Source organism: Corvus moneduloides, chromosome 20 (genome assembly GCF_009650955.1).
Source record: "Corvus moneduloides isolate bCorMon1 chromosome 20, bCorMon1.pri, whole genome shotgun sequence".
NCBI lineage: Eukaryota > Metazoa > Chordata > Aves > Passeriformes > Corvidae > Corvus > Corvus moneduloides.
In genome coordinates, this window is record NC_045495.1 from 7,104,989 (window position 1) to 7,128,440 (window position 23,452).

Consider the following 23,452-nt stretch of genomic DNA (forward strand, 5'->3'; position numbering starts at 1 on the left):
GGAAACGAAACCACCTAAGATATCACAGAGCCCTTAGGACAAAGTCTGACCATGCAGCGCTCTGTTAAATTTGGTTTTATTAGACCCATTCCTCAGTGGAAAGGTAACACTATTTCAGGCCTATTTGCATCTGGATAACAATCCCATGGATTCCTAGAGCATCATCCGGGCAAAGATCTCAAATGTGTTAGAAATACTTGTTTGTTAATCCTCACAGCCACCCCATGAACAAAGCAGGCAGGGCAGGTGAGTGCCTGTGTACTACATCTTATCACAACTTGTGTTAGAAAGCCTGACCAGGGATATCTGAAGTTATCTTGGTCAAGCCCTAGAGCTCCAGGGTGCTCAGAAACAAGGGAATGATGTCTGAAAGTCTGGTCTGCCTCCTGAACTTGGGCATGGAGCACTATTGCCTAACAAAACCCTGCCGAAGGCTGATGCTGTGGAGATGCAACCTCAAAGGAGGATTCAGAGCTCTCAGGGTGTGAGCAATCCTCAGGAAAGGACCATCTTCCTCTGTCCCTCTTGATTTCAGACAGAGCTCTAGCAGGCACGCTGCACCTACTGCAGCTGGCACAAACCTGCACTTGGGTGTTCAAATTCAAGCCCATATGAAACAACTGCCTAAAATGTCTCCCTGAAAGTCTGGCTTTTTAGGGCTTTTTGTTTGTTTGTTTCTTCACTACAAAGTGTTTGAACTGAGTTGGTAACAACAGCCAGCTGTGGTCTAGTAGATGGGGCTGGAGAAAAGGGTGGATTTTGGGGAAAATCCACCTTTTTGCTGCTGGGCCAGCTGGCTCCTATCTGTACACTCCTATCTGGGTCTCCATAGTTCTGCCATTGCCTCCCTGCTCCATCACTGCTCCTCAGCAAAGCCCTGCTGAGCACATCATTCCTTTCTGCTCAGTCCCTCAGCTGCCCTCGGTGGGACAAAACAGCTGTTTCACAAACACTCCTCAATTCCAGATCCCACAGGCTACTCCAGGAAAAACAGGCTTTCCCTTTCACTCAGAGGCAAGTGCCTGGGAACTGTCTGCCAACAAATCCACTAGAAGGGAGTGAAGACTCAGAGGGGGCAGAGATAGAAGTGCTAGAAAGAGATGTTGTTCCTTAGTTCTTTTGGAAAAGGTGCTTTTCACTGCATTCCCCTCTGGAAACCTTGGAGCTCCAGGAGGTTAACACAAACTTGCTGAAAGCTCATTTAAAAATTATACTTATAAAACTTTGCAATGCACTGACACATCCTGCTATTTACTGAAGCCAGTGTTGAATTCTGCTTGATTAAAACCAGAATCCCATTCCCATTCAAGGGCAAAAGCAATCCATATGGTGCTACTGCAGAGTCTGCTTAGTATTAGGCTCACATCACCCCTGTAGCAAAGAAATGATTTAACACCCTCCCAAGGAAACTGCTGCGCCACCATCCAGAGCTCAAGACTGCTACTCATCCACAGTGTTCTGCTGAGGCAGGGCTGGAGGACAGGGGTGTTGTGGGCTGTGCAAGGGGAGCACCCTTATCCCCTGCTCAGCTCACTCAGGGGCAGGGGGAGGATCCCAGCTGTGCTGTCAGCTCTCTCCACTGTTTTGCTGCTCTCTTGCTGCACCCACAAAGCCTCTGCCACTTGGACAAGTTGCTTAAGCCCAGGTTTTGCAAGGAGGTCCCACACCCTCAGCACCACCCGGCCCTTTGGAGTAGCTCAGCTTCCCTCTGTGCTCCATCTTCAGCACCCAGCTGAGCACCGAGCTCCTGGCAGAAGGTGCAGTGTGGGTACTGCAGCAGGAGGAGAGAGAGGTAACCTTGTCAGAGGCTGTCCTTGTGCACCTGTCCTCCAGCCCCCACGAGCACAGCCGGATCACCAGGGGCAGGGGACACGCAGAGCTCCCTGCCATGGCTGCACACACACGCCCGTGTCCGAGGGAGCACAGGGAACGAGGGGAGCAGGGTACAACAAGCAGCAGGAACCGACACAACAACCTGCACAGGCTGTGCAGGGGCTGCTGCCAACCCCGAGCACAGGCACAGAACTGCATCAAACAACAACAAAAATCAAACTGCCTGATCTTTCTTAAGAGGCTCCAGCACATCTCTCTGATCTGCTCCATCAGCTAATTACTCTCGCTCTTGTACAAAGTCCTTATCGATTAGTATCAGCAACACTTGCAGCTCTTGAAAGGGTTTTTTGTTTGGTTTTTATCAGCTAAGGAGAGCTTGTCTGCAAGTGATAAAACACAAGCCAGCCTCTCTTCTCCTGGTGGTGTCATTTATAACACCCAGAACCTTGCAGCTGTATGTGGAGCTCCTCAAACATGCTCTGTTTGAGAAGCTCCAAACTTGTACAGGCAAGAGGCAGGAGCAGAGAAGAGGTAGGTCCCCATTTCCCACATGGGAGCAAGCAGCTTGCTGGGAATCACGGTAGAGCATGCAGCAGCTCCACCACAGCTCTGCTGACCCACACCAACCTGAGGAACTCACTCCTGCCAAGAGCCAGACCAGATCAAACCATCGGCACCACTGACGCTTTAGTGCACCCACCCTGGGCTTACCCTGTACTAGATACTCTTCAGAAGACACAAGCCTGTGTTGGCTCAGTTGTTAGTTTAATTTCCTTAAATTTCCTTTTAAGATAATGGAAATTTTACTCACATATTGATGACCAAGTAGATTAAGTCTTATGTCAGAAAAGCCAGCTTTGAAAAGCCAGACCCTTCGCTAAGGCTCCAGGCTCAGCATGCAGGGCCCTGGGTCACTGCAGTTCTCACTGCAGAGAGCTGCTGCTGGAAAGGTAATTTCCCAATGGCTTTAGCTGCATGTCATTACCCTCCCTTCAACCCCATAGCTCAGAGGAGATGAGCCTTCCTCTGCAGAGCAGAGACCAAAACTGTGAGAGGGTGATTGTGGACTTTTACAGAGAATGCAGGAAATAAGGTTTTTTCTTCTTCAGCCACGCTGACAGAAACTGTTTTAGCTTCTTGTGACTCGAATACTGAGCTTGCAGCTCCACAGCAGCAGGGACAGTCACTGTGCTTCACCTGGACTGTACCAGTCAGCAGGGTTTTCCCCTGGGTCACACAGTGTTTTGCACTGAGCGTCTGCTCCTGGCCTGTGTCACAGCCAGGCTCCTGCTTAGACAGCTCTTTCATCTGCTTATTCTTATTCCTTACTCAGGCTCTTACTAAATGAAGATACTCGTGTCCCAGTCCTAAAATCAAACTGGGAGACCTGCCTGGCATATCTCTCATGTCTTTTGATGAAGCATGATGACTGCACACCCATTTCTGCTGAGTACCTCTAGGAAAGCAAAGTTTGCTGTACTACAAGGGAGACTGAAGTTTAAATAAGCTCAGCCAAGCACTACTAGAGGGGAGTAACAAGTGGAAAGGGAGGCAATTGCACATATCCCTAATTCACAGAGATGCTTAAGCACATACTCTAGTTAATGACTCAAATAATCCAGCAAACTTTCTCATCCAAAGCACTCGAGCACACTCTGGAATTACCACTCCAGTGGTACTTACACGCACAGAGGCCAGCCTGCCTCCCCAGTTCCTGAGGGGGTGTGCAGGGCCAGCAGTACCGGGGAAGCCTTGAAAGTGGGAGCAAAATCACTTTCCTTTGCAGGGCCCATTTCACCAGGAACCAAACAGAAGTTTGCATGTGCTTCAACAACTGCTGGCACAGCCCAGACCACAGAGCCCAGGTCTAAGACAGGTGCACTAAAACAGAGCACATGAATCAGTAATATCACCATGCCTGAACTCAAAATATATTCCCAGCACTGCAGGGGCCAGAGGAAGGGAGACTCAACCATGGGCAGATCTCCCTGACTCTCAGCCCTTGAACCTGTTTCTTCCCTGCTCAGTGAACAAGGCTGGGACTGTGTATCACAATGCACTCCTGGCACTAAACACACTAAACCCAGAAACCCAGCCAAAAGCAGGTGACAGCACCGTGCCATTGCCTGAATCAGGGAGCTCCTGGCTCTCTCCAGGGCACTGTCCCTGCCTCCCACCCTGCCTAAGCCAGGCTTCCCACCCAGCTCTCATCACCTGGACCACTTCCCTCCAAACTTGCCCCACAGTCAGCCCTCTTGCAGGAGGCCTCCACCCCAGGCAAACTCCAGGTGGACCAGTGAGTCCAGTCCCCACAGACACACAGTGGTCACAGACCACGTGCCACCACCAGTGATTTAAGAGGTCAGCCCACATCTCCCACCACCTTGGCTCCTGCAGCCCCTTCCTGCTCACCACTAACACCTTTCAGGCTCCAACAGGAATCCAGCTTGCAACTTCTAATAAAATCCAATCAGCAATGATGCATTTGCTGCTGTGATGACTGCGAGCTTCAAGCAGCTGCATGGTTATCGAGCCTCCCAAATTACACAACAATTATGGATGCTTACATTAAAATTACCTTGCAATCTCTGGATTGCCTGGCAACACTTTTCCTTCAGCATTCACAAACAGTGCACTTTTCCTCTTAATTATATAATAATTGCAATGCATTTACCCAGCAGTTCAGAGAGAACACAGTTTTTAACTTTCATTTGCTAATAAAATAAGTGGTTACTCAATGGCCCAAAATAAAGCATCCTATTGTTCCTGTTGCTGGAAGTGCTTGGGCATCCTGTAATTTATAGCTGAATTTCACTCCCTCTGCTTAAGGCTACCCACACTTCGCTGGGTTGTTGGTTTGTTTTCTTTTTCTATCTACTAAACTCAAAATTTCCTCTGAGCAGAAACTGTTCCTGCAGCAGCATCCAGCACAGCAGAGCTTGGATCTCCCAGCTGAGGCACACAGGTTCTGCTGCAGTCTGAATGCTAATGGGAATATAAAAAGCTGCATCTTCACCCTTCAAGTTCTACTCAAAGACAGTCTTGAGATTCCCATTCATATATTCACTTCTACCAACTTTCTGGGGTGACCTGACTGATTTTGACAGCACCTGGAAGCTTCTGGACTGTCAGACTTGCAAAGACTGATTTTATTCCCTGCTGGTTTTAGACAAAAAACGAGGTGGTGCTGCATTTCAATGTGGAGAGGGACTGAGACCCTGCAAACCATGTTCCTGTGCCTCAGCAAGGCTCATCATGCTCAGAGACTTGTTCTCTCTCAGTGGTTGAAGCCAGGTGAGTGATTCCTTCTGGTTTAAACTGGCTACCTCATTATTTTGTTTGCTATCCCTTGGTTATTGTGTTTTTAGAGAAAAAAGACTAATTTCCTGTCCAGCACTTCCCTGATACTTAGGATTTTACAAGCCTCTGCCATAGCACCCCTCCCCAAGATAATTTTCCAGTCTTAAGAGCTTTGGTCATATCTCTGTACATAAGATATTCCAGGACCATCCTGATCATCCCTCTTGGGCCTCAGTTCTAGGGAGCTGTTTCTAAGACAGGCTGAGCCAAGTTGCACATAATACTCAGGATACTCCTTGTCTGTACCTAAGAGCTCTTAGAGATCCAAATAACTGCATAAGAACATTTTCTACTTTCTTCTTTCTTTCATTCCAAATAACTCCCCAAATCTTGTTACCCTTGTTACATGTCACTAAGTAATGGGCTGGCATTTTCAAGAGAACTATCCAGAATAATGCCTGAGTGAGAAGAGATAGTTTAGAGCCCATCACATTGCACGTATTTTCAGTGTTGTTTCTTCCCCTCATGCATTACCCTGCAGTCAGCAACATGAATTTTTATCTGTCATTTTATCATGCCATCACTTGCTCTCATGGCATTTTCCTGCCAGTCTTCCCAGTCACTTCTAACAACGACTATCCTGAATAACTCAATGCCATCATCAAACTCTCTTACTGTCCTCTACTCTTTTTCTGGTCATTTAGGAATACACTGAACAACCCAGCCCACATTATGGATTCCTGTTTAACTGTACTAGTGACTTTTCTCTGTTGTGAAAGCTGAATTCCAACTTTCCTGATTGTCTAGTTATTAATCCACAAGAGCCCATCCAACCCAAGAGACTTAGGAGCTGCTTTATGAGCTACTGTTAATGGATCTAATCAAAAGCTGTCTGGCAATTGAAACACAATGTAATAACAGGATCCCCTTATCTACATATTGCTGTCTCCTCTGGAAAACAATCCCACCTGCAAGGTGGGAATGGCCTCTGCAAAAGCTGTGCTGCCTTTCTCCCCGAATTCACCACAGGCAATTCTTGAGTGTATCAGTGTGCAGAGGAAGCAGTCAGTGGTGAGAGCACCAAACTCACAGAGGCTCTTTGCAAGGAGGACACCAGGACCAAACAGGCACAGAGCCAAGCTCAGCTCACCAGCAGCTGAGGTACAGAAACAGTAACTGCTTTCAGTTAAGACCATTCCACCTGTCATCTTTAACTCAGGGACCCCTCTTTTCTCACTCCTGCCAGGTTCATGCCAGTAGGGACGTGTCAATGACAATGGGGTCAGAAAAATCCCTGCTGTCATTCACAGACCTATTGTGACTTCCCCATCCTCTGCAGAACAGGCACCCAGCAGTGAATCTGGCCTCAGCCACATGGGGACAAGGTGTCACCAAAAAAGGTGATGATACTCAAACAGGCTACAAAGAGGAACCCTGCTCTGGAGTCTGGGCAGAGCCTGGGAACACACTTGATCCACCACCTCGCTGGGAGGGCACAGCAGTGCTGGACTCTCATCACCCACAGCCCTGAGTGACAGGGAGCCACTCAGATGGATTCTGCAAAGGGAGTGGGCAAGGACAGACACTCTCCCCGTGCTGCTCACCAGCTCTGCCATGGCCAGTGCTTGCCCTGCAAAGCTGGAGACAGGGATTTGTTCCTTGACTGACTCAGTCCATGAGACTGTAAACACCCACTTCCTGGCTCTGCTATTGCCTTCAAAGACAGTCTCCAAAAAGAAATGGAAGAAAAAAGAGAGGCACTATTTCCCTAACGTCCTTTCTAAGGGTTCTGTGACACTTACTGGGTAAACCTGAGCTGAGTGGGGCCACCTCAACAGCAACCCCATCACAGGCAATCCAAGGGGACCTCTGGCTCGTCCAACACCCCCCCAGTGTCGAGATGCCCCTCCCCAGCTGTGCAGGGGCTGAGGCACAGCCTCTGCAAAGCACTGCCAGTGCTGGGGTACTCACAGTACTCGATGCCCAGCACGATGTCTCGGAAGTAGAGCCGAGCCTGCTCCTCGCTGAAGGGCTGCTCACTGGGCACCTCCATGACAGGCCTGTGGGGAAGAGGGACAGCAGCTCAGTGCTTTGCAGCATGGCAGCAGCACCCCTTGCTGCAGGAGTATGTTCTCCATCACCACGGCCCAGCACTGAGGGCCAGGCTCCCGAAAGGCTCTGGGTGCTGTGACACAGGATGGAGGCGTGTCCATCCTTTCTGGACGTGGTGATGCTTTGGTTACTGAGCCTGGCTAGTGATGGGTGGTATTGCATAGTCCCTGAGCCAGCACGAGCCACAGAGCCCTCATAATCATCAGGATTAACTGCTGATGTCTGCACAAAATAAGACAAACACTATTCACTGACAGTCCTAATGGGAGAAGAACAAAGCTGGACCTGGCCTTTGGTTTCCTGCTAAAGCTGCTGATGGCTGTGAGCACCAGCATTCCCATGAGATCCCAGGCAGCAGCGGGGCCAGTGCCTGTTGCTGTGCACTGGATGTCCTGCCTGCTGGGGCTCAGTCCTGGTGCAATATCATTGTGCAGCTGGTCTACACTGAGGCAGAGTCTAGACATGAACCACTAGCTCAAAGGTTAAATGGAAATATTTTCAGTGCATTGTGCTAAACTGCTTTGAAAGCCTATTTAGCTGCTCAGGGTTCAGTCACCACCAGAGCTCAGCCATTCAGCCCTGAACAGCCAAGGTTACCTGGTCAGCTTCTCCTTTCCTTTCCTTTGAATGCCACCACTGCTGAGGGATGCACAGTCTCCTCTAAAAGCCTCTCTTCTGCCTGTGCCTGCTGAAAGCTGAGGGCAAAGAGGCTGTAAGAGCTAGTCAGAATCTCCTGCTCCCCTGTGGATGAATGGCTGGGGCTAAGGACTTTGTTGCCCTGCGGGCTAATCCTGCCTGTGCTCGGCAGCTTGGCTTTGCATTTGGACATACGTCCACTGACTGGAGCTGGATTTGAGTGAGTGCTCCTGGGACATCATCCTGGCAAGCCAAACCCTGGCAGAGAACAGCGGATTGCCAAAAGTAGGCTCTGTGATTCTTCCCCTCAGCACCCAGCAGCAAATCCTTCCTGCAGCATTTCCCTCTTCTCCCTTGCTGCCCATCTGATTGATGACCTTCATCTCCCACTTGCATTTTCCTGCCACTGCCTTCCCTCCCTCTTTTATGCACATTTTTCTGTTGCTGAAACCAAGGGGAAAGTGTGAGTGCTGACAGAAATAATGTGAGGGCTGGCAGAGTCACTAATGGAGTCTAATTGCCTCCTGCCAGAGGCAGCCAGGCTGCACTTGGATGAGCCACAGGTTCCCTGGCCTCAGCTGTTTACAGGACCTCCCCCAGCTACAAGACAGGCATCAGCCTGATCACCAGGGAGACTGGGGAGCCTCTTGCCAGCAACCCACTGGAGCTGGCAGCTTGTTCATGGGGCCAGAGAGGAAAATAACCCCTTTGGGTATCTCCTCCATCCTGGACACAGCAATCATGACCTCACTGGGACTGCAGAGCTGCAGAATCAGTGCAGGTGTAGCAAAGGCTGGTGAGGAACGTCTCACCACCATATCCCTTCTTCTACTATGCAAAAGAAATGTGCCAACAGAACAGCCTCCCATGAGAGGTTACTGCTGACGGCAAAATAAGGCAGCAGGTGGCAAGTAAATCTTGAAGCAACCACACACCCCTTGTGTCAGAGGAAGCCACAATGTGGCTGGAACCCAGCAGAATATTCCTATTCAAACCTCTTCTTCCAGGCACCTGATAAGGAATTGTCATAAAATTTGTTTTCCAGATCAGAGTCTGGCACCAGGACGTGTTCTCCCAGCACATTTCTATTCACCACATCATTCCAGGCTGTAGCAGCGCAAAGGCAACTCCAGCTGGGTTTTGCCTCCCCGGCAGACAGGGTTTGCCCCTCTGGACGTACCAAACCTCCATTTCACACAGGAAGCTGATGATGAACACCAAAACTTTCAACAGAAGGGATCCCAGGAGGGCTACTTACCCTTTCCTCATGAGGTCAAACACTGCAAGAAAAGGAAATAAACCATGAATGAATGAGAAGAGCAGCCCAGGCTTGTTTGTTATTCATCACCTACAAAAACGCATCCATTCCCATACCTGCAAAATCAATATATCTCCACTCATTTCTCTTCCCTCACCCATGACAAGGACACCAGAGGATGCAAAATGAAAATATTCATCTCTTCAGCACAGAGAAATATCCCCCCCCCGCCAGTTCCATACAGGGAGACAGCGGGTGCTAATTTATCAGCCACGGTGCTGCTGCTCTGGGTGTCAGCCCTCGTTGATTTGAGCCCTGTTGTACCTCCAAGGGAGGGTGTTTGGTGTGATATTTCTGCTAAATTGCTGATAGTGAAGGAGATGCTGTAAGAACATGCTGCTCCATTTCTGCTGTGTCAATCAGCAGCACAGCTACAGCTCTGTCAGAGCCAAACACTCCCTGGCGGGAGCAACTAAAGAGGATTTGCTGGTGTGAGTTGAGGTTTGCAGAGCACATGCGTTTGTGTGTCTGATTAGGGGGTTGGGGGAAAGCGTTCTTCTGCTCTGCCCTGTTCTGCAAACAGGAGAAGGATCTGCTTTTATGTAGAGTAGGACAGCTCTCTCCCCATGAATTATATGGTGATTTTTTGCACTTCTCAAAAAATCTGAGCAGATCCCCTCCCCAGAGCACCAGAGGAGTGGGATCCTCTGAAGGTACAAACACAACAGGGCAGCCTGAATTGGCTCGTCTTGCCCTCCAGGTGGAAGAAGCTGCAGCTCGTGGAAGCATTTCCTTATCCAACCACCCTCTACCTCTGCAGGTTCCTCAAAGCTTGCTCACATCCCATCCCAGACCCTTTCCCAGTGACCACACAGCCAAGTGTTCACAGCAGTGCCTGATCCCAGCAGTCACGGGCAGAGAGCAAACTGCACTTCCTCTAGACCTGCTTTGCACTGGGGGGCACTTTGGGAAGGAGAAAGGTGCAGCTATCATCAGCTGGGTCAGCAGCAGGAAGGAGCAAACCCACTTGCAGGAGGTTCAGTCCTGAGCAACACTGAGCATCCACAGCTTCTCCTTCTGCCAAGGGTACTGCAAAGGCAGGAGCTTGATGAGCCTGAACTACTCATGGGATCCCAGACAGAGGAAAGGGGTGATGGAATATGGACAACAGGGACATGGCCACTGCTCATCACTCAGGGACCAGCACAACCTCCATTGGAACCAGGAGATACCCCACCTGTCCTGCTGCTATTGCTGGGACAGTTCTCTTGCTCCACAGGTAGAGCTTGGTTTAGGTTTGGCAGGTTTTTTCCCTCTGCAGCTTTCTACTTCATCTCTCCCCTTTCCTCCATCCCCAGGAGTTCAGGTCTTCAAACAACAGCCTCAAGCACCCTCCCCACCACGAGTGCCATCACTTTGAGATGCTGCCAGATGCCACTGGAGCTTCAGCCCAGAGGGAAAAGTGCTCTTTCAAAGGCAAATTGCTTCATTTGCTAGGCAGAGTCCTCCTTCACGGCAGCTTCAAAAGTGTCCCATAATTATTTCATGAGGAGCAGCCTTTGAACCTGCTTCATCAGGAAACAGTTCAGGGAAGCACAGATGTAAAAGGGTCAGCCAGCCCCTCCTCTGGCCTATCTCAGAGGGCACCTCAGGGCCTCCCAGGCCTGTCTCTCAATGTTTTACCCAAATGGGGGTTAAGTTGTGGCTGGCACTTTCAGGGTTTGGAGGAGAGGAAGACAAAATGAGTGGAATTCCCTCGCCCTCTACATAAACACCCAGTCAGGCATGGCTTCCCCACCAAAGGCAGGAGTGCTGCTCCCTTAGGAGGTGCTGAGGCTCAGCAGGGTGGTCAGTGGCTCTGCAGGGGCCACAGGGAACAGCCCCAGACAGGACTGGAGTGATTCTGGAGTCACTACCACCATCCACAGCCTATAGAAGTCTCATAGCAGGAGGACAAGGAAACCATCCTGCACCCTTCCCTTCCCTCCTGGCTCTGGGACCGGAATCAACTCCAGAGAGGGGAGGGCAGAGCAGCTGTCAGGTCTTTTTAGTGTCCCCATGGCAAAGAGATGTGCACAGCTGTACTGACACAAGGTTGCCTTACCCTACTGCATGGGGCCTTTCCATCCCAGCTGCATTTACAGGCGTTTTAACTTTGCAGAAAAAAATAAGTCTGCTGAAGTTGGCACAAGTTTCCTCCCGTATTGACCCCGAGTCCTGGTACGTGTCACTTGCATCACTAGGCCTAAGCCCAGATGGTTCTGTTAGCTTATGAGACTCACATACCCATGTACAAGTTGTCCTCTGCAGGATCATCAAGGACCTGAGAGATAACAGAGAAATAAGCGGGAAGAGGAAAAAAGTGAAAAACAGCAGGAAAAAAGATTTTTAAGCAAGTAACACTCCCAGTACACTGTGCTGAGCTGCAGAGCACTGAGAACAGCTTAGGCTAATATTTAGAGAGTCCTGCAGAGAGTAGGGTTTTGAAGGACACAGATTTCCCTGTCTTCAGAAAAATCTGGGCTTCTGCCTGTATTTGGAGAAACAGCCTACCAATAAAGGCACTGCTTGTCCTAACCTGACCTCAGTCAATAATGAGAATGGCACCAAAGCCTTGCACTTGTGCACCTTCCCAGGCTTGTCTGCCCACAAGTTTCAATGATCAAAGCTCACTGCTATTTCTACCAGCAAAGTGAGCTGCCTTCTCCTGGGCACCAGCCCAGAGCCCAGGTTGAGTGTGCAGTTTGTCCTACACAATCAGTATGACTTTGCTTGGAATCACCAGCCTAAATTTCTCAGCATCTATTTTAAACCAATTCTGGCTGAAGTAGGAGCAGCTGAAGAAAAATCCTCTTTTTGCAATACAAACCAGACTTGTTTCAGCATAGCTTAGGGTGGAGAAGCAGCTCACCTCTATCAGCTTAACGATATTGATGTGGTCCAGCTTCTTTAGGATGGCTATTTCCTGATAGACTCTGTCCAGGGGTGCCATGGGTTTGGGCTGCTCTCCGGAGGATGCTTTTGACCCTCTGGGAGGAGGCCGACCTGCAAGTGTGAGAGGACAGTGAGGAATTCCTGCACACAGGATGAGCAGCCACTGGCCCCTCTGCAGATACCTCCAGCTGTTCTGGAAGATCTCATCACCTTGTTCTCATCCCAAAGCATTGCAGTCTCCCACATGGAACTGAGATCTCCAAGTCCCATTCAGACCAGCTGCTCCCAGCTGCCCAGATGGGTCTGGGGCATCCCACAGCCCAGCCTGGACCCAGGTGCTATCCCAGGGGTAGAAGAGACTCTGAAAGGAGGGGGACTACCTTGCTTAACTTCCAGTGCTTAATTAGGCTTCATAAATGGTGAACATGGAAGAGTCACCACTTCAAAGAGATTCACAAAAATCAGAGCCAGGAATCTCATTACTGAGTGTGTTGAATTTCCCTGTGGCTGTATCTGCCCCCTCACCACCCACTGCATTTTAACCAGCTCCCAACTACATGGGCAGCTTTCATAGGAGGCCAAGTTCTGCAGTCCTTGCAGACAATGTTTCTACAGAGAGATTGGGCTGAGGGAGGACAACAGGCAGACCTCTAAATGTGAGATACCCACGTGGAAATCCATACTGCTTCAAGAGCTTCTTTTTGGAGAGGACTTTCATAGCCTGGAGGAAGAAGAAAAAGCAGTGTTAAAACTGAACATAAGCCAGAGAGCTGATTGCTGTGACCTGGGAGTATGCTGAGCACCAGGGACTGGCTCAGGGCTGCTCCTCAGCCCAGAGAAGGCTCCTGGTTAGTGGTGGCCACAACAGACAGAGCCTGACCCAGGCTTTCCTAAAAGCACTGCTAACCATCTGTTCTGTTCATTTTTCACCATGAAAGGTTTTGATTTATTTTCAAATGGACAAAGAAAAAGGAGCCCAATTTCTGCCCTTGGGGCAGAAGCTTGAGGGAAGAGGTGGGTGCCTCTGGCTGACCCATTGTTTTGGATGATGTTATGGCCATGCTTCAGGTCAGAGCCACTTCAAGGCTGCTTCATCTTATGTTTTGTCTTGTCAGGGGGTATAAGTAGGAAACTGAACCCAGGCAGCTGAGGCATGGGAAAGGGGCAGGGTAATTCTTCCTGCCATGCAGCTGGCATTAGCATAGTGGCAAAAGGCAGTCTGAATTTAATAAACAGTCTTTGTGCTTCCATCTGCTCTGTGCATTAATAACCTTTTGGAGGGCTACTCAAAGCCCCTGAGTGGCCCAGCAGATGAATACTTAATGAGAAACCAGCTCATGGCACAATTTGCTTAGGAAAAAAGTCTGTGCTTCCAGAAGCTGGGATGGTCACTCGCTCCTTCCCCTAGCCTAAGCAGTTACTCCTATTAATAAAGCATCCAATATGTAATTCACACTGGAGCGATCCCTACAAAATCCAACTAACCAAGGAGTCCTGCAGGACACAGTCAAACGTCCAGGAATTCTGCATTAATACCACAGAGGCAGGGTCTCTGCCCACTACCTCTTTTCAGCACACATACCAGGAACAGGTCACCAAACCCATTTCAGTGAGCTCCTTCCCAAGTGCTTTTCCTGGCAATGATGGCACCACACGTCCAAGCATCCCCACCTCCCATTAGTGCTCCCACTGCAGACAGGTTCATGGCTCACTGAAAGGATTGTTATTTTTGGTACTGATCCAGTGAAATCCTCTGGATTTGCACCCGTGTAATTGACAAGAGACACTGTGCAGTGTCTCAATCCTGCCTGACAGCTCCAAACCAACTGTTGGAAATGATGGTGTTGAGAGACAGACTCAGAAGTGCTTATCTCTGACTTAGCACAGCTCTGTGTCCAATACAGGCAGCCAAGTGACTCATGGTCTGCTGAAAGAGGATCCAAGATGTGCACAGCCACCTCCAAATACGGCCAAGACCAAGCCTGGAGGACTTCCTACGCTCCCCACTTTTATCTCTGCATAATGAAAATTTATGAGAAAAATCAAAGGAATCAGTACATCCATTTCTCTTTCAACCATTGCCAACCCAGGAGGAGAAGGCTTCTCTTGCTCCAATCCCATCTTGAGTCCTCGCTGCCTTCTGGCAAGGAGCTTTAGAAAAAGGAAAAAACAGAAGATGCAATTTGCTGCTGAAAGCTCAGCTCAATTTGCTGCTTGAGGGCCTCAGCCTAAGAAACCGAACCATCACCACCAGCCATGCTCACATCAGGACAGTCCTCCCCAGGAGAAGCTGGAGGGAGCAGGAAGGCACAGAGAGGAGCAATAGCTAAGACAAGACTTGCTCTCGGGGACAGAAATGGGGGGAACAGGAGCTACTGCTGTCACCCAAACTCCTTGAAGGACGCTTGAGGGGCAATGGGGGGCTACTGCATCGTAGGTGAGTTGATTGCAAACCACCACTACTGCTGGGAAAGAAGCACCAGGATATGCTTATACCAGTTTTGAAGCACCAGTATCTGCTACTGCACAAGCAGGGCTGGGTCAAAAGAGAGGACCTGTCCCACTGCACTGGCAAACTCAATCAGGGACAAAAAGCAACAGGCCAGAACCACTTAATTATCACAAGAGCAGAGAGGAGGGCACGTGGCTGTGAAGCCTCACTTTAATTACAGTGAGCTGGTAGGACCAGGCTTCCTCCTGAATTGTGGCTGCTGTAGTGGGAGCATCTCAGGGATGCTTCAGAAAACCGCTCCTTCCGGGCTCACATGCATGACAGAGCCAGAGACATTTGTACTCACAGGCAGAGCTAATTACCCAGATAATGCCTTTCTGATAAAGAACCAGCTCAGAGCCAAGCTGAGGGATTTTCCCTTTGCACAGGCGAGTGTTGCTTCAATCTTCTCGGGAAAAGGGAGCCTGGAGATTTCCTCCACACATCCTCCTCCAGATGTGGACGTGGGTCTTGACATTTCCCTTTGAGAAGCAGCAGGAACTGTGTGCTTTTCTCTGATGTATGTTTATTATCTAAGTTTACTGCTCTCTTCCTATCAGCCTTACAGCTGGAAACCACAGGGAAGTTGCGTGAGGGAAAGGAGATCCCAAGCTTATGGAGAGGAGGAATGCCTGTGACACAGCAGCTTTCACAACAGTGAGACCACAAGCTGCAGGTAATGACAACGGCAAAATGGCCATTTGTTTTGGGAGGGAAGGGTGACAAAATGATTGAGCCAAGGGAACCTATCACCTGTCCTTGGTGATGCTCTCACAGCGCTTAGAATGTCATTTTATATGCTAAGGGAGAGACTTGTAGTGCAAGGGCAGAAGCCTGTGCACAGTCCCTACCTGCAGCTCCCAGGGGAGTGGGATGCTGCTCAGACGTCCCTACTAACCACCTAAATCCTCTACCAGTGCATGAGGGCACACTGTGGGAATGCTGAACAGACCAGAGAGTGTTTCCAGCCCTTCTTCACCTGTCCTGCCTAACAACAACATCCCTCAGACAAAGCAGCTGAGAGGGAAGCTCTGCTCGGAGAGAGGAGTGTTATGAACAGAAAGAAAATCCTAAACCAGGCAGGATTAGCTGCCACAGCCTTAAAATCCTGCTCCTGCATTTGTAACCTTTAGTCCCATCAGCAGAATTGCATCACCAGGCTGTGCCCCATCCATGCCATGCCACCGGAGCAGGGATGCTGTCCTGGAGCTCGCCTGTCCCCAGCTGCCTCCCAAGGATCCTGTTGTTATCCCAGGTGACCCAGCCCCTCACAAGCCCTCAGCACGGGGTGTTAGAGCAAGCCAGAGAGCACTTCCCTGCTCCTCACTGCTCTGGAGTGCAGCTGGCAGTGGTTCAGCAGCTGTTATGTGAGCAAGAGGATGGGAAACACAGGAGCTGTGCCTTCCCTTTCCGCCTGGATGGCAACCAAAGTGGATTCTCCAGGGGCTGGAAAGTTCAAGGCTTGTTGCTGGCCACCGTCTCAGCAGCAGCCCTTTGTTCAGCCACTGCTTCTATAAACTTGGAAGGAATTTCTCCCCATCACTGAGACTGGGTAGGAAACAGCCCTCCTTGCAAAGATTGTTAGGTACAAACAGAGGCAGAGACCACAATCACACAAATCTTGTTTCTTAGGAAACAAGATTAAAAAAGAAGGATGAAAAAAAGAAAAATCCACTGACAACCTAAACGCTATTGCCTTATTCCAGCAGTAGCATAAAAAATGCCCATCATAACCACTTTTCTTTGCAAGATGATTTAGAAATTGAAAATAGGAGGAAGACATGACCTGAGGCATCAAAGAATCAAATTCCATCAGCACAATGATTCCAATCTAGATCTCTGCCAGGACACATTTGCCTTTGCTTTTTATTTGCTGCTTTTTCACAGAACTTGGCCTTTGTTTTTTCCCCTAGTCATCGTCAAAGCATCTCCTTCAAACTGAGACACTGAAACCTTTCCAGTGTAAAGGGTTCCTTGGCAGAGCTCCACAGAAGCTGCTGTAACAGCTTTGTGTGCCCCAGGAGCAGCAGGGTCCTCTGCTCTGGCAGCCAGCTCTGCTTTCCAGCAGGGTCTCGTCCTTGGAGGGAGCATGTGGTCACATACCTGGTGCAGAAATTCCAGTTTCCGTGGTCTAACACATTCCCTGCATCCACTGATGTGAGCCAGGACACTTTTACAGCCCTCCCAGGCACTGCGGGTGCTCACAGCAACCAAGGGCAAAGCTCTTAGAAGCACTCCCTCATCTTTAATGGAAGGTAAAAAACCCACAAAGTAAATACAATCCATCTACATTTTTTCCCAAATGTGGTGATTGAATTTTTTTCTTGAGAGTTTTTCCTAATTCTAGGCCAGATCTGAAACTCATTAAAGCAGAAGCAATCTTTCCTCTTGCTTCAACAGGAGCTATACTCAGTCCTTGGTCCCTATAAACTCTGCCTTTTTGAAGGGAGCTAGCAAAGGGTCCCACACCTCAGCAAGAATCAGTAGCCACACTCTGAATTAGGCCCCAAAATATTTTTTTTTCTTATTTCCTTACAATTTTGGTCCTTGTTATTGCAGCACACTAGCTTAAAGACAATAACAAGGGCAGCAACACCCTGGCCTCATGCTAAACCACTGCAAATGTAAATCAGTTACAGAAACAGCGTGTCATTGAATGCTTTGGGTTGGAAGGGACCTTAAAGATCATCAGTTCCAACTCCCTGCCATGGGCAAGGACACCTTCCACTAGACCAGAGTGCTCCAAGCCCTGTCCACCCTGGCCTTGCTCACTAAAGGCCAACCAAGGGCTGATTTTCTCCAATTAAATTCTTACTGCTTTTCACCACGGAGTCAAAAAACACCCTCCATAGCTAAATCTGGGGGAAAACAAACACACAGAAAAGGCTCTTCCCCACTGTTAGAATCACAATTGCTTCTATTAACTGCTGGTAAGAGGCATTAGGTACCCTCGGGGGTCAGGGTGCACTGCTGAGGAACAGCCCGGGATGGGAAGGATAAGCAGGGCAGGATGGAAGTCGTCTCAGCTCTGGGAGAGCTCGAGGGTCAGGTACAGCAGGCAGGTGGGGAGCTAAGCCACCATTAGCCAGTTATGCAATTGGCACTGTTTCTCTGAAGCTTTGAAAAGTCTGCCAGCTCCTGAGCTGGTTTAATGCCTTGGAAAAGCAGAGGTGTCTCCATCACGGCTTGCCCTCCCGGAAAACACAAGCGCGGGCAGTGGGGAGGATGAGGGGTGCCAGGCATGGGACTGAAGCTGGAGAAGGGGACATCTCCCACTGCCCCAGCCACGAGGGGAACAAGGACATGGGACAGAGTTCAGAGGTCACTGCCTTTCCCGGCAGTGCAGCCGCCTGCCCCCTCCTCTCCTGCACAGACACCACCACGACCACGCACAGCAGGCACTGCCCTGGGCCCATCTCTCCATACACCTCCCAGGACCACCTCCACAGCCCCAGGATCCCAGCTGGGATCCAGCTCAGCCCCAAAAGGAGGATGGGGTGAAGCAAAGAGCACATCCCTGCAATGCTGGCACTAAAGGGGTCTGCATGCCCTGCCTGGCTTCAGGTGAGGCTCAAACAGCCCCCAGGCACAGAGCCCCTCCCAGGCTGCAGCACCTTTAAAGTGTTTGCTTAGATTAGAAACCAAGATTAAATGGGGATTAACTAACACACAGCAGGCTAACCTGCACACAGGCTTTCACTTTTGGTTTTTATTTGACCAGCTAAATCTACATCCATGGAGCTCATCTGCATCCAAAACAGGGACAGGAACGCAGCAGGCAATGCTATCCTAAGCCCAGCTCTCCCCTGCCGAGCTGTGATCGCTGCCCTGCCCACGGGGGCAGCTCAAATGAACAAAAGGGCAGTGCCAAAATGTAAGGATTACAATTTTCAAAGGAAAAATATTTTCAGCTGGAAACAAATATGATTTACGGATGTGATGCATTCCCACTCCGTGCTACTGGCCCTGGCATGCCTGTGCTGGTGGGACAGATGGATCAGGGAAGCCAGGGCTGGCACCATCACTCTGCAGAACAAACCATCCTGCTGCAGGGCATGGCAGGGAGGATTTGGAGGGCAGCAGAGAAAGGGAGCCATTGGAAACAGCTCCGGTGTGGCTGTGAGTCAGCTTGGAAAGGACGGGAGATGGAAAGAATTGTGGCTCCTTTCCTTGGCCAGCTCCAGGCCACCTTGTCCAGATTTTTGTCTCATCTCTTCCATCCCCCATTTCAAGACATTCCTGCTGCAGTTTCACGCCCGCTGGAAGCATGGAAAGGCTAAGGAATACCCACGGGCATACAATTCCCACCTGACCCTTTCAACCTGGTGTGTCACTTGTAAATCCAGGAGTCAGGGAGGAAAACCTATCTGGGGAGCAGTGGGGAATGAGCATGCTTTGCGTTCCACAACATATCTTATTCCCCATTGTCCCACGGCCAGCAGGGACAAGCAGCAGCTCATGAGACTGTCTGGGCGCTCTGATGGGCCCATTTTCATCCCCATGCAGGAGCAACAGCCAGACCCTCTCACCAAATGCAGTGTGGAGCAGTAGCTCTGGCAGGGCTGTGTCGGGTTCAGGTTCAACAGCACTGCAACCACGCAGCTCTGCTCAGCAGATTCCTGCTCTGGGATCCATCAGAAATAGCTGGAAGCTCTTTCCAGAAGCCTCCAGGCACAGCCACACATAGCAAGGCAGTTTTCCTTCCTTCCAGCTCCTGCTTTCAGCCTGAACAAAAGAAGCCACAGGGCAAGCCCAGGGACATGAGCACATCTGCAGGCAGATTTTGCAGGAATCCCAGCTGAGATGGTTGGGATTCACCTGCCTCTGAAAGAGGAGGCACAGAACAGGAGCCTTCAGCAAAAGCAGCCTTTTAAAATATGAAACTCTCCAACTCTGGCTTCATTAAAACCCAAGATTTGCCTTGTCTTGCACCCTACACCTCATGCCCTGACAGTGAGCCTCGCTCAGTGTCCCCCAGGCATCCCCCAAGGGGATAAGATGCAGGGAGCCTGGCACTGCCCAGCCACACCACACTGTTCAGCATTTTCCTGAGAAACGCCCCCATTTCCTTACAAAACACCTGCTCATTCCAGGCCAGGCTTCCAATGCACAGCAGGTGCTGAATACCACCACCCACATGCCTCTAATTTCAGGTGACCTGCTTCATAGCTAGAAAATGCCAAGGCAAATCAGCAACATGCCTCTGCAGCCTGCCTGTTACATAAGGCACCCACCCGGTCCCCTCCCGCGCGCAGCGGCTCCGTGCCCAGCGGGAGCTTCAGCTCCTTGCAAGCCACCCAAACCAGAAGTGCACATGCTGAGAGCAGCCAGGTGGAGAGGACCCAGCTCTCAGGGAGGCAACAGCAGCAGCAAAGAGGAGCAGAGGAGAGACACACTTACATAATACTTGTCATCGTTCTCGTTGTAGGCCAGTTTCACAACGCCGTAGGAACCCTAAAAATAAACAGGAATTGCACAGTCAGTTCAGCAGCTTCACCTCATCTTCTTGCTGCTCAAGGCTGGTAGACCACAGCTGGGATAAAAACACCTCCAAGGCCCCAGGCCACGCTGACCCCCGAGCAGTCTGCAGGTGATGTAGCCCTACGGCGAGGTTGTACATTTTGGCAGCTCTGTTGCAGCCATGGGGCACTGGAGGATTATCAATGTCTGGAGGAGCTGAGTGCTAGCCCATCATCTCCAGCCCTGAGCCAAAGCCACCATGTCTGTCTGAACTCAGACATCGGTGGGGAGCAGAGAGAAAAATTTTCAAGCATATTTTTTTGGTGCAAATTTGGATATTCTACATGAACACCTTTCCTGTTCTACTACAAGACCATTTTCAGCACAAGACCTCTCCCTTTCTTGATAGCAAATGGACTTCAGTGATGACCTGCCTTCCACCTGCCACATGTTGCCCAGGCAGATGAACTGCTGCTGTATCCACAGCTCCAGGGACAGCCTGAAGCCAAGCCCCATCCAAACTGCTGTTTTGTCAAAGTTCCATGTAAACACTCTTGTTATGCAAGTGAGACGTGACACCACGACCAGGTATCATCCCTGACAGATGCCTGTTGAATAAATGAGTGGCATGAACACTGGAGCCTTCAAAATATTTCTCTTGACTTCACTGAGAGCTGAAATAAGGTCCTGGTCTCAGAGGAGACCAACAAGCCACCTGGCTGATCCAGAAGCACAGCAGGTCCAGCAGACCCTCTACCAACCTCACAGTGCCCATCTGCTTGCTGTGACCCACAGGGAAGAAGGCAGGGACAAATCCACCTGAGAGAAGTTTTACACTCTCCTTAAATCATAAAGAAGTCCTAAGTGGGTCTGAAGCTGTGTGTGAGTTGGGGATGGCATCTGCTGTGCCAGCAGTGGTACCTCCAGCCTTGCTCCCTGCCTGCCAGCAGCCAAGTGCACAGCCCACGGCACAGATGGTGGGGGTGCCATCCCACAGCCTGGGGCCTCTTGTTTTGGAGGCATTTGGGCTAATGAAACTTCTGGTGAAGGTCTCTGCAGCTCAGGGTGCAGCCTCCTCTGACTGCAATGTTCCAACCGCAGAGGCAGACACGGCTTCCAGACAGCACCACTGCTCGTGGACCCATCTGCAACGGTGGCACACGGCCAAATGTGCAGGTGTCTGAGCTGCTCACCAGCCCAGACCTCTAAATAACTTTAGAGGAATCTCTTTTGAATCATTCTGCAGCTTTTAAATGTGCACTAGAATTAAACAAGCATTTCACATGACGTAAAAACTTTAACTAGTCCTGATGGGGACCAAACATCTGTCCTGATCATCTTTTTGGTTTTTCTTAAAATTTTATTTTCCTTATTGTGTTGTATTAATGCATCAAAGGCTGTACTGTTACATTTGGCAAGCAAACACCCTGAAAGGGAGCCAGCTCAAACACCTTCTGAGGGAGGAAAAATAAATTTAGATTTCAAAGGAAGTAACTCCACTGTGACCTTGAACAAAACTTGCTCAAAATAATAACCCCCAAAAAAACCCCAAACCAAACACAACTTGCAAGGAGTCTTGGCCAGTGACGTTCCTTGGGCTGGCACAGCCTTTCCACCCCTGCTCATGTGTGTGACACAGGTTGGTGTGACCAACGTGAGCCCCAGTACATACCTTGCCTATTTCACTCTGCAGCTTGTACTGGTTTAATTGCACACAGTCCTGCAGATCAAAAGGAGAACATAATTAGAGTACTGGTAAAGGAAATGACTGAGTTTGAATCAGGTTCAAGTAGCGGCAGAGTGCTGAATAATTAAAGACTTAATCTTACTTAAACTGGTGTATGTTACACTATAAGCACTGCTTTTTTTTTTTGACAACCCAAGAGAAAATACTTATGGGCTGAACTCTGATTCTGATTGTGCTGGTGTAAAACCACCCCATTTCCCCAACATTGCTCTAGGTTCGGCCCAGGGGGCCGGACAGCAGCCCCTGACCTGTTTACATTAACCCTCTCTACTGGACTGTGCTCAGTACCAGGCAGGAAAACCCCTCTCCCAGCTTCCCGGGGTTTTCATGGCCTGGCAGCTCCCAGCATCCACCCCAGGATCACAGCATGAACCCGTGCCCTTCCCCACATCAGCCTGGCAAAGACAGGGACACTCTGTGGCCGTGCATGACAGCTGTGGCTGCACCCAGAGGAACCCTCACCTGCATCATGGGCTGCTCCTCCAGGGGAGCACACAGAGCCAAGTTCCTCTGCTGTGCCACACAAACAGCAGATTCCCTTCAGCTGATATGGTATTTGCTAAAATAAATCACCCCAGAGCAGGTCTGATCTCTGCTGGAAGGAATCCAGCACTGAAACCCCACGGGGTGGGGATGTGATGAGGGGGTGCTGAGTTCCTCCACAGACCAGGACCAGTGAAGGGGGAAAACAAGGTGGAACAGAAGATCCTTGCAGCCAGCTGACATAAAACCCACCCTTCCTTTAGAACTGTACTGCTTAAAGGAAAACACTTCCACAGCAGCAGCACACTGAGGGGGTCTGTGGGGGACAGCACAGCACACACCTTGCTGCAGAGCTAAGCTCCTGGCAAAGAGCTGGATCTCTGCAGTGCTGGCAGCAGGCAGAGTGGGCTGCAGGGCAGTTTGCCTTGGTCCTCACTGAACACAGCACTGAACTGCACTGCAGGGGAGGGAAGAGCCCCAGACTTGGTGGGGTGAGGAAAAGGAGGAGTTTCCAACGCCAGGACAGGGTGTGGGCTGATGCTCTTCCCCAGCCAGCATTTCTGAACATTTCTCCGCAGGACTGCCACGCACTAAAGCAGGCTGGAAATTCACAGCCAGCCTCTGCACTTCTTTGGGAACAAAGCTGATATAAAATATGCAGACAGGTAGATTAGCCTTCCCATAAACCTCAAAATATCCCTGCCATCTACAGAAGCAGCACCACAACATAAAAGCAGTGCCAGATGCCTTCAGACCACTGGTAAGAACAGGGAGTGTCAGAGTCCCTGCCCCAGGCAGCATTCCCACTGACAGCAACGCTCCTCTGCCTCTCAGGACCCAGCACAGGTGTGGGAAATGGTCATTTTGACTTTTCCCCATCACCAACCAGAAAACATTCCTAATGCTCCTAACTCAAGAGATCGTCACAATAAAAAGTAAAGAAATGGGGGACTGATAACTTTTAAAGCCTACAAACAGTGGCTTGTCAGGAATACAAGGAATGGTTTAAATCTTGATCTTGTTGCCAGGGAAGGAAGTTTTTTCCACCTCCCTGACAGGGAAGAGCAGCCAACTGTGAGTAATGGGGCCATAGAAGTGTATCAACTCTGCTGCTAGCAAAGCACGTGTCTTTCCAAAGGTAAAAACCAATCCATCAGAGCTGGGAGCACCAAGAGAGGAGAAGGTATGACCCAGCAAA

At 50.0% G+C, this 23,452-nt stretch overlaps 1 protein-coding gene across 5 annotated transcripts in view; it reads right to left on the minus strand.

Annotated features, from left to right (window-relative positions):
* Positions 1-23,452, minus strand: part of CAMKK1 (calcium/calmodulin dependent protein kinase kinase 1) — a 95,795-nt gene that overhangs the window by 24,714 nt on the left and 47,629 nt on the right. For all 5 annotated transcript variants that reach the window (XM_032129749.1, XM_032129748.1, XM_032129747.1 and 2 more), the window contains exons 3-9: positions 21,697-21,744; positions 19,965-20,018; positions 12,743-12,794; positions 12,051-12,184; positions 11,426-11,462; positions 9,140-9,161; positions 7,105-7,193 (exon numbers count right to left, since the gene is read on the minus strand). In XM_032129749.1, the coding sequence (XP_031985640.1) occupies positions 7,105-7,193; positions 9,140-9,161; positions 11,426-11,462; positions 12,051-12,184; positions 12,743-12,794; positions 19,965-20,018; positions 21,697-21,744 (436 nt within the window). The remainder of the gene's footprint in view (positions 1-7,104; positions 7,194-9,139; positions 9,162-11,425; positions 11,463-12,050; positions 12,185-12,742; positions 12,795-19,964; positions 20,019-21,696; positions 21,745-23,452) is intronic.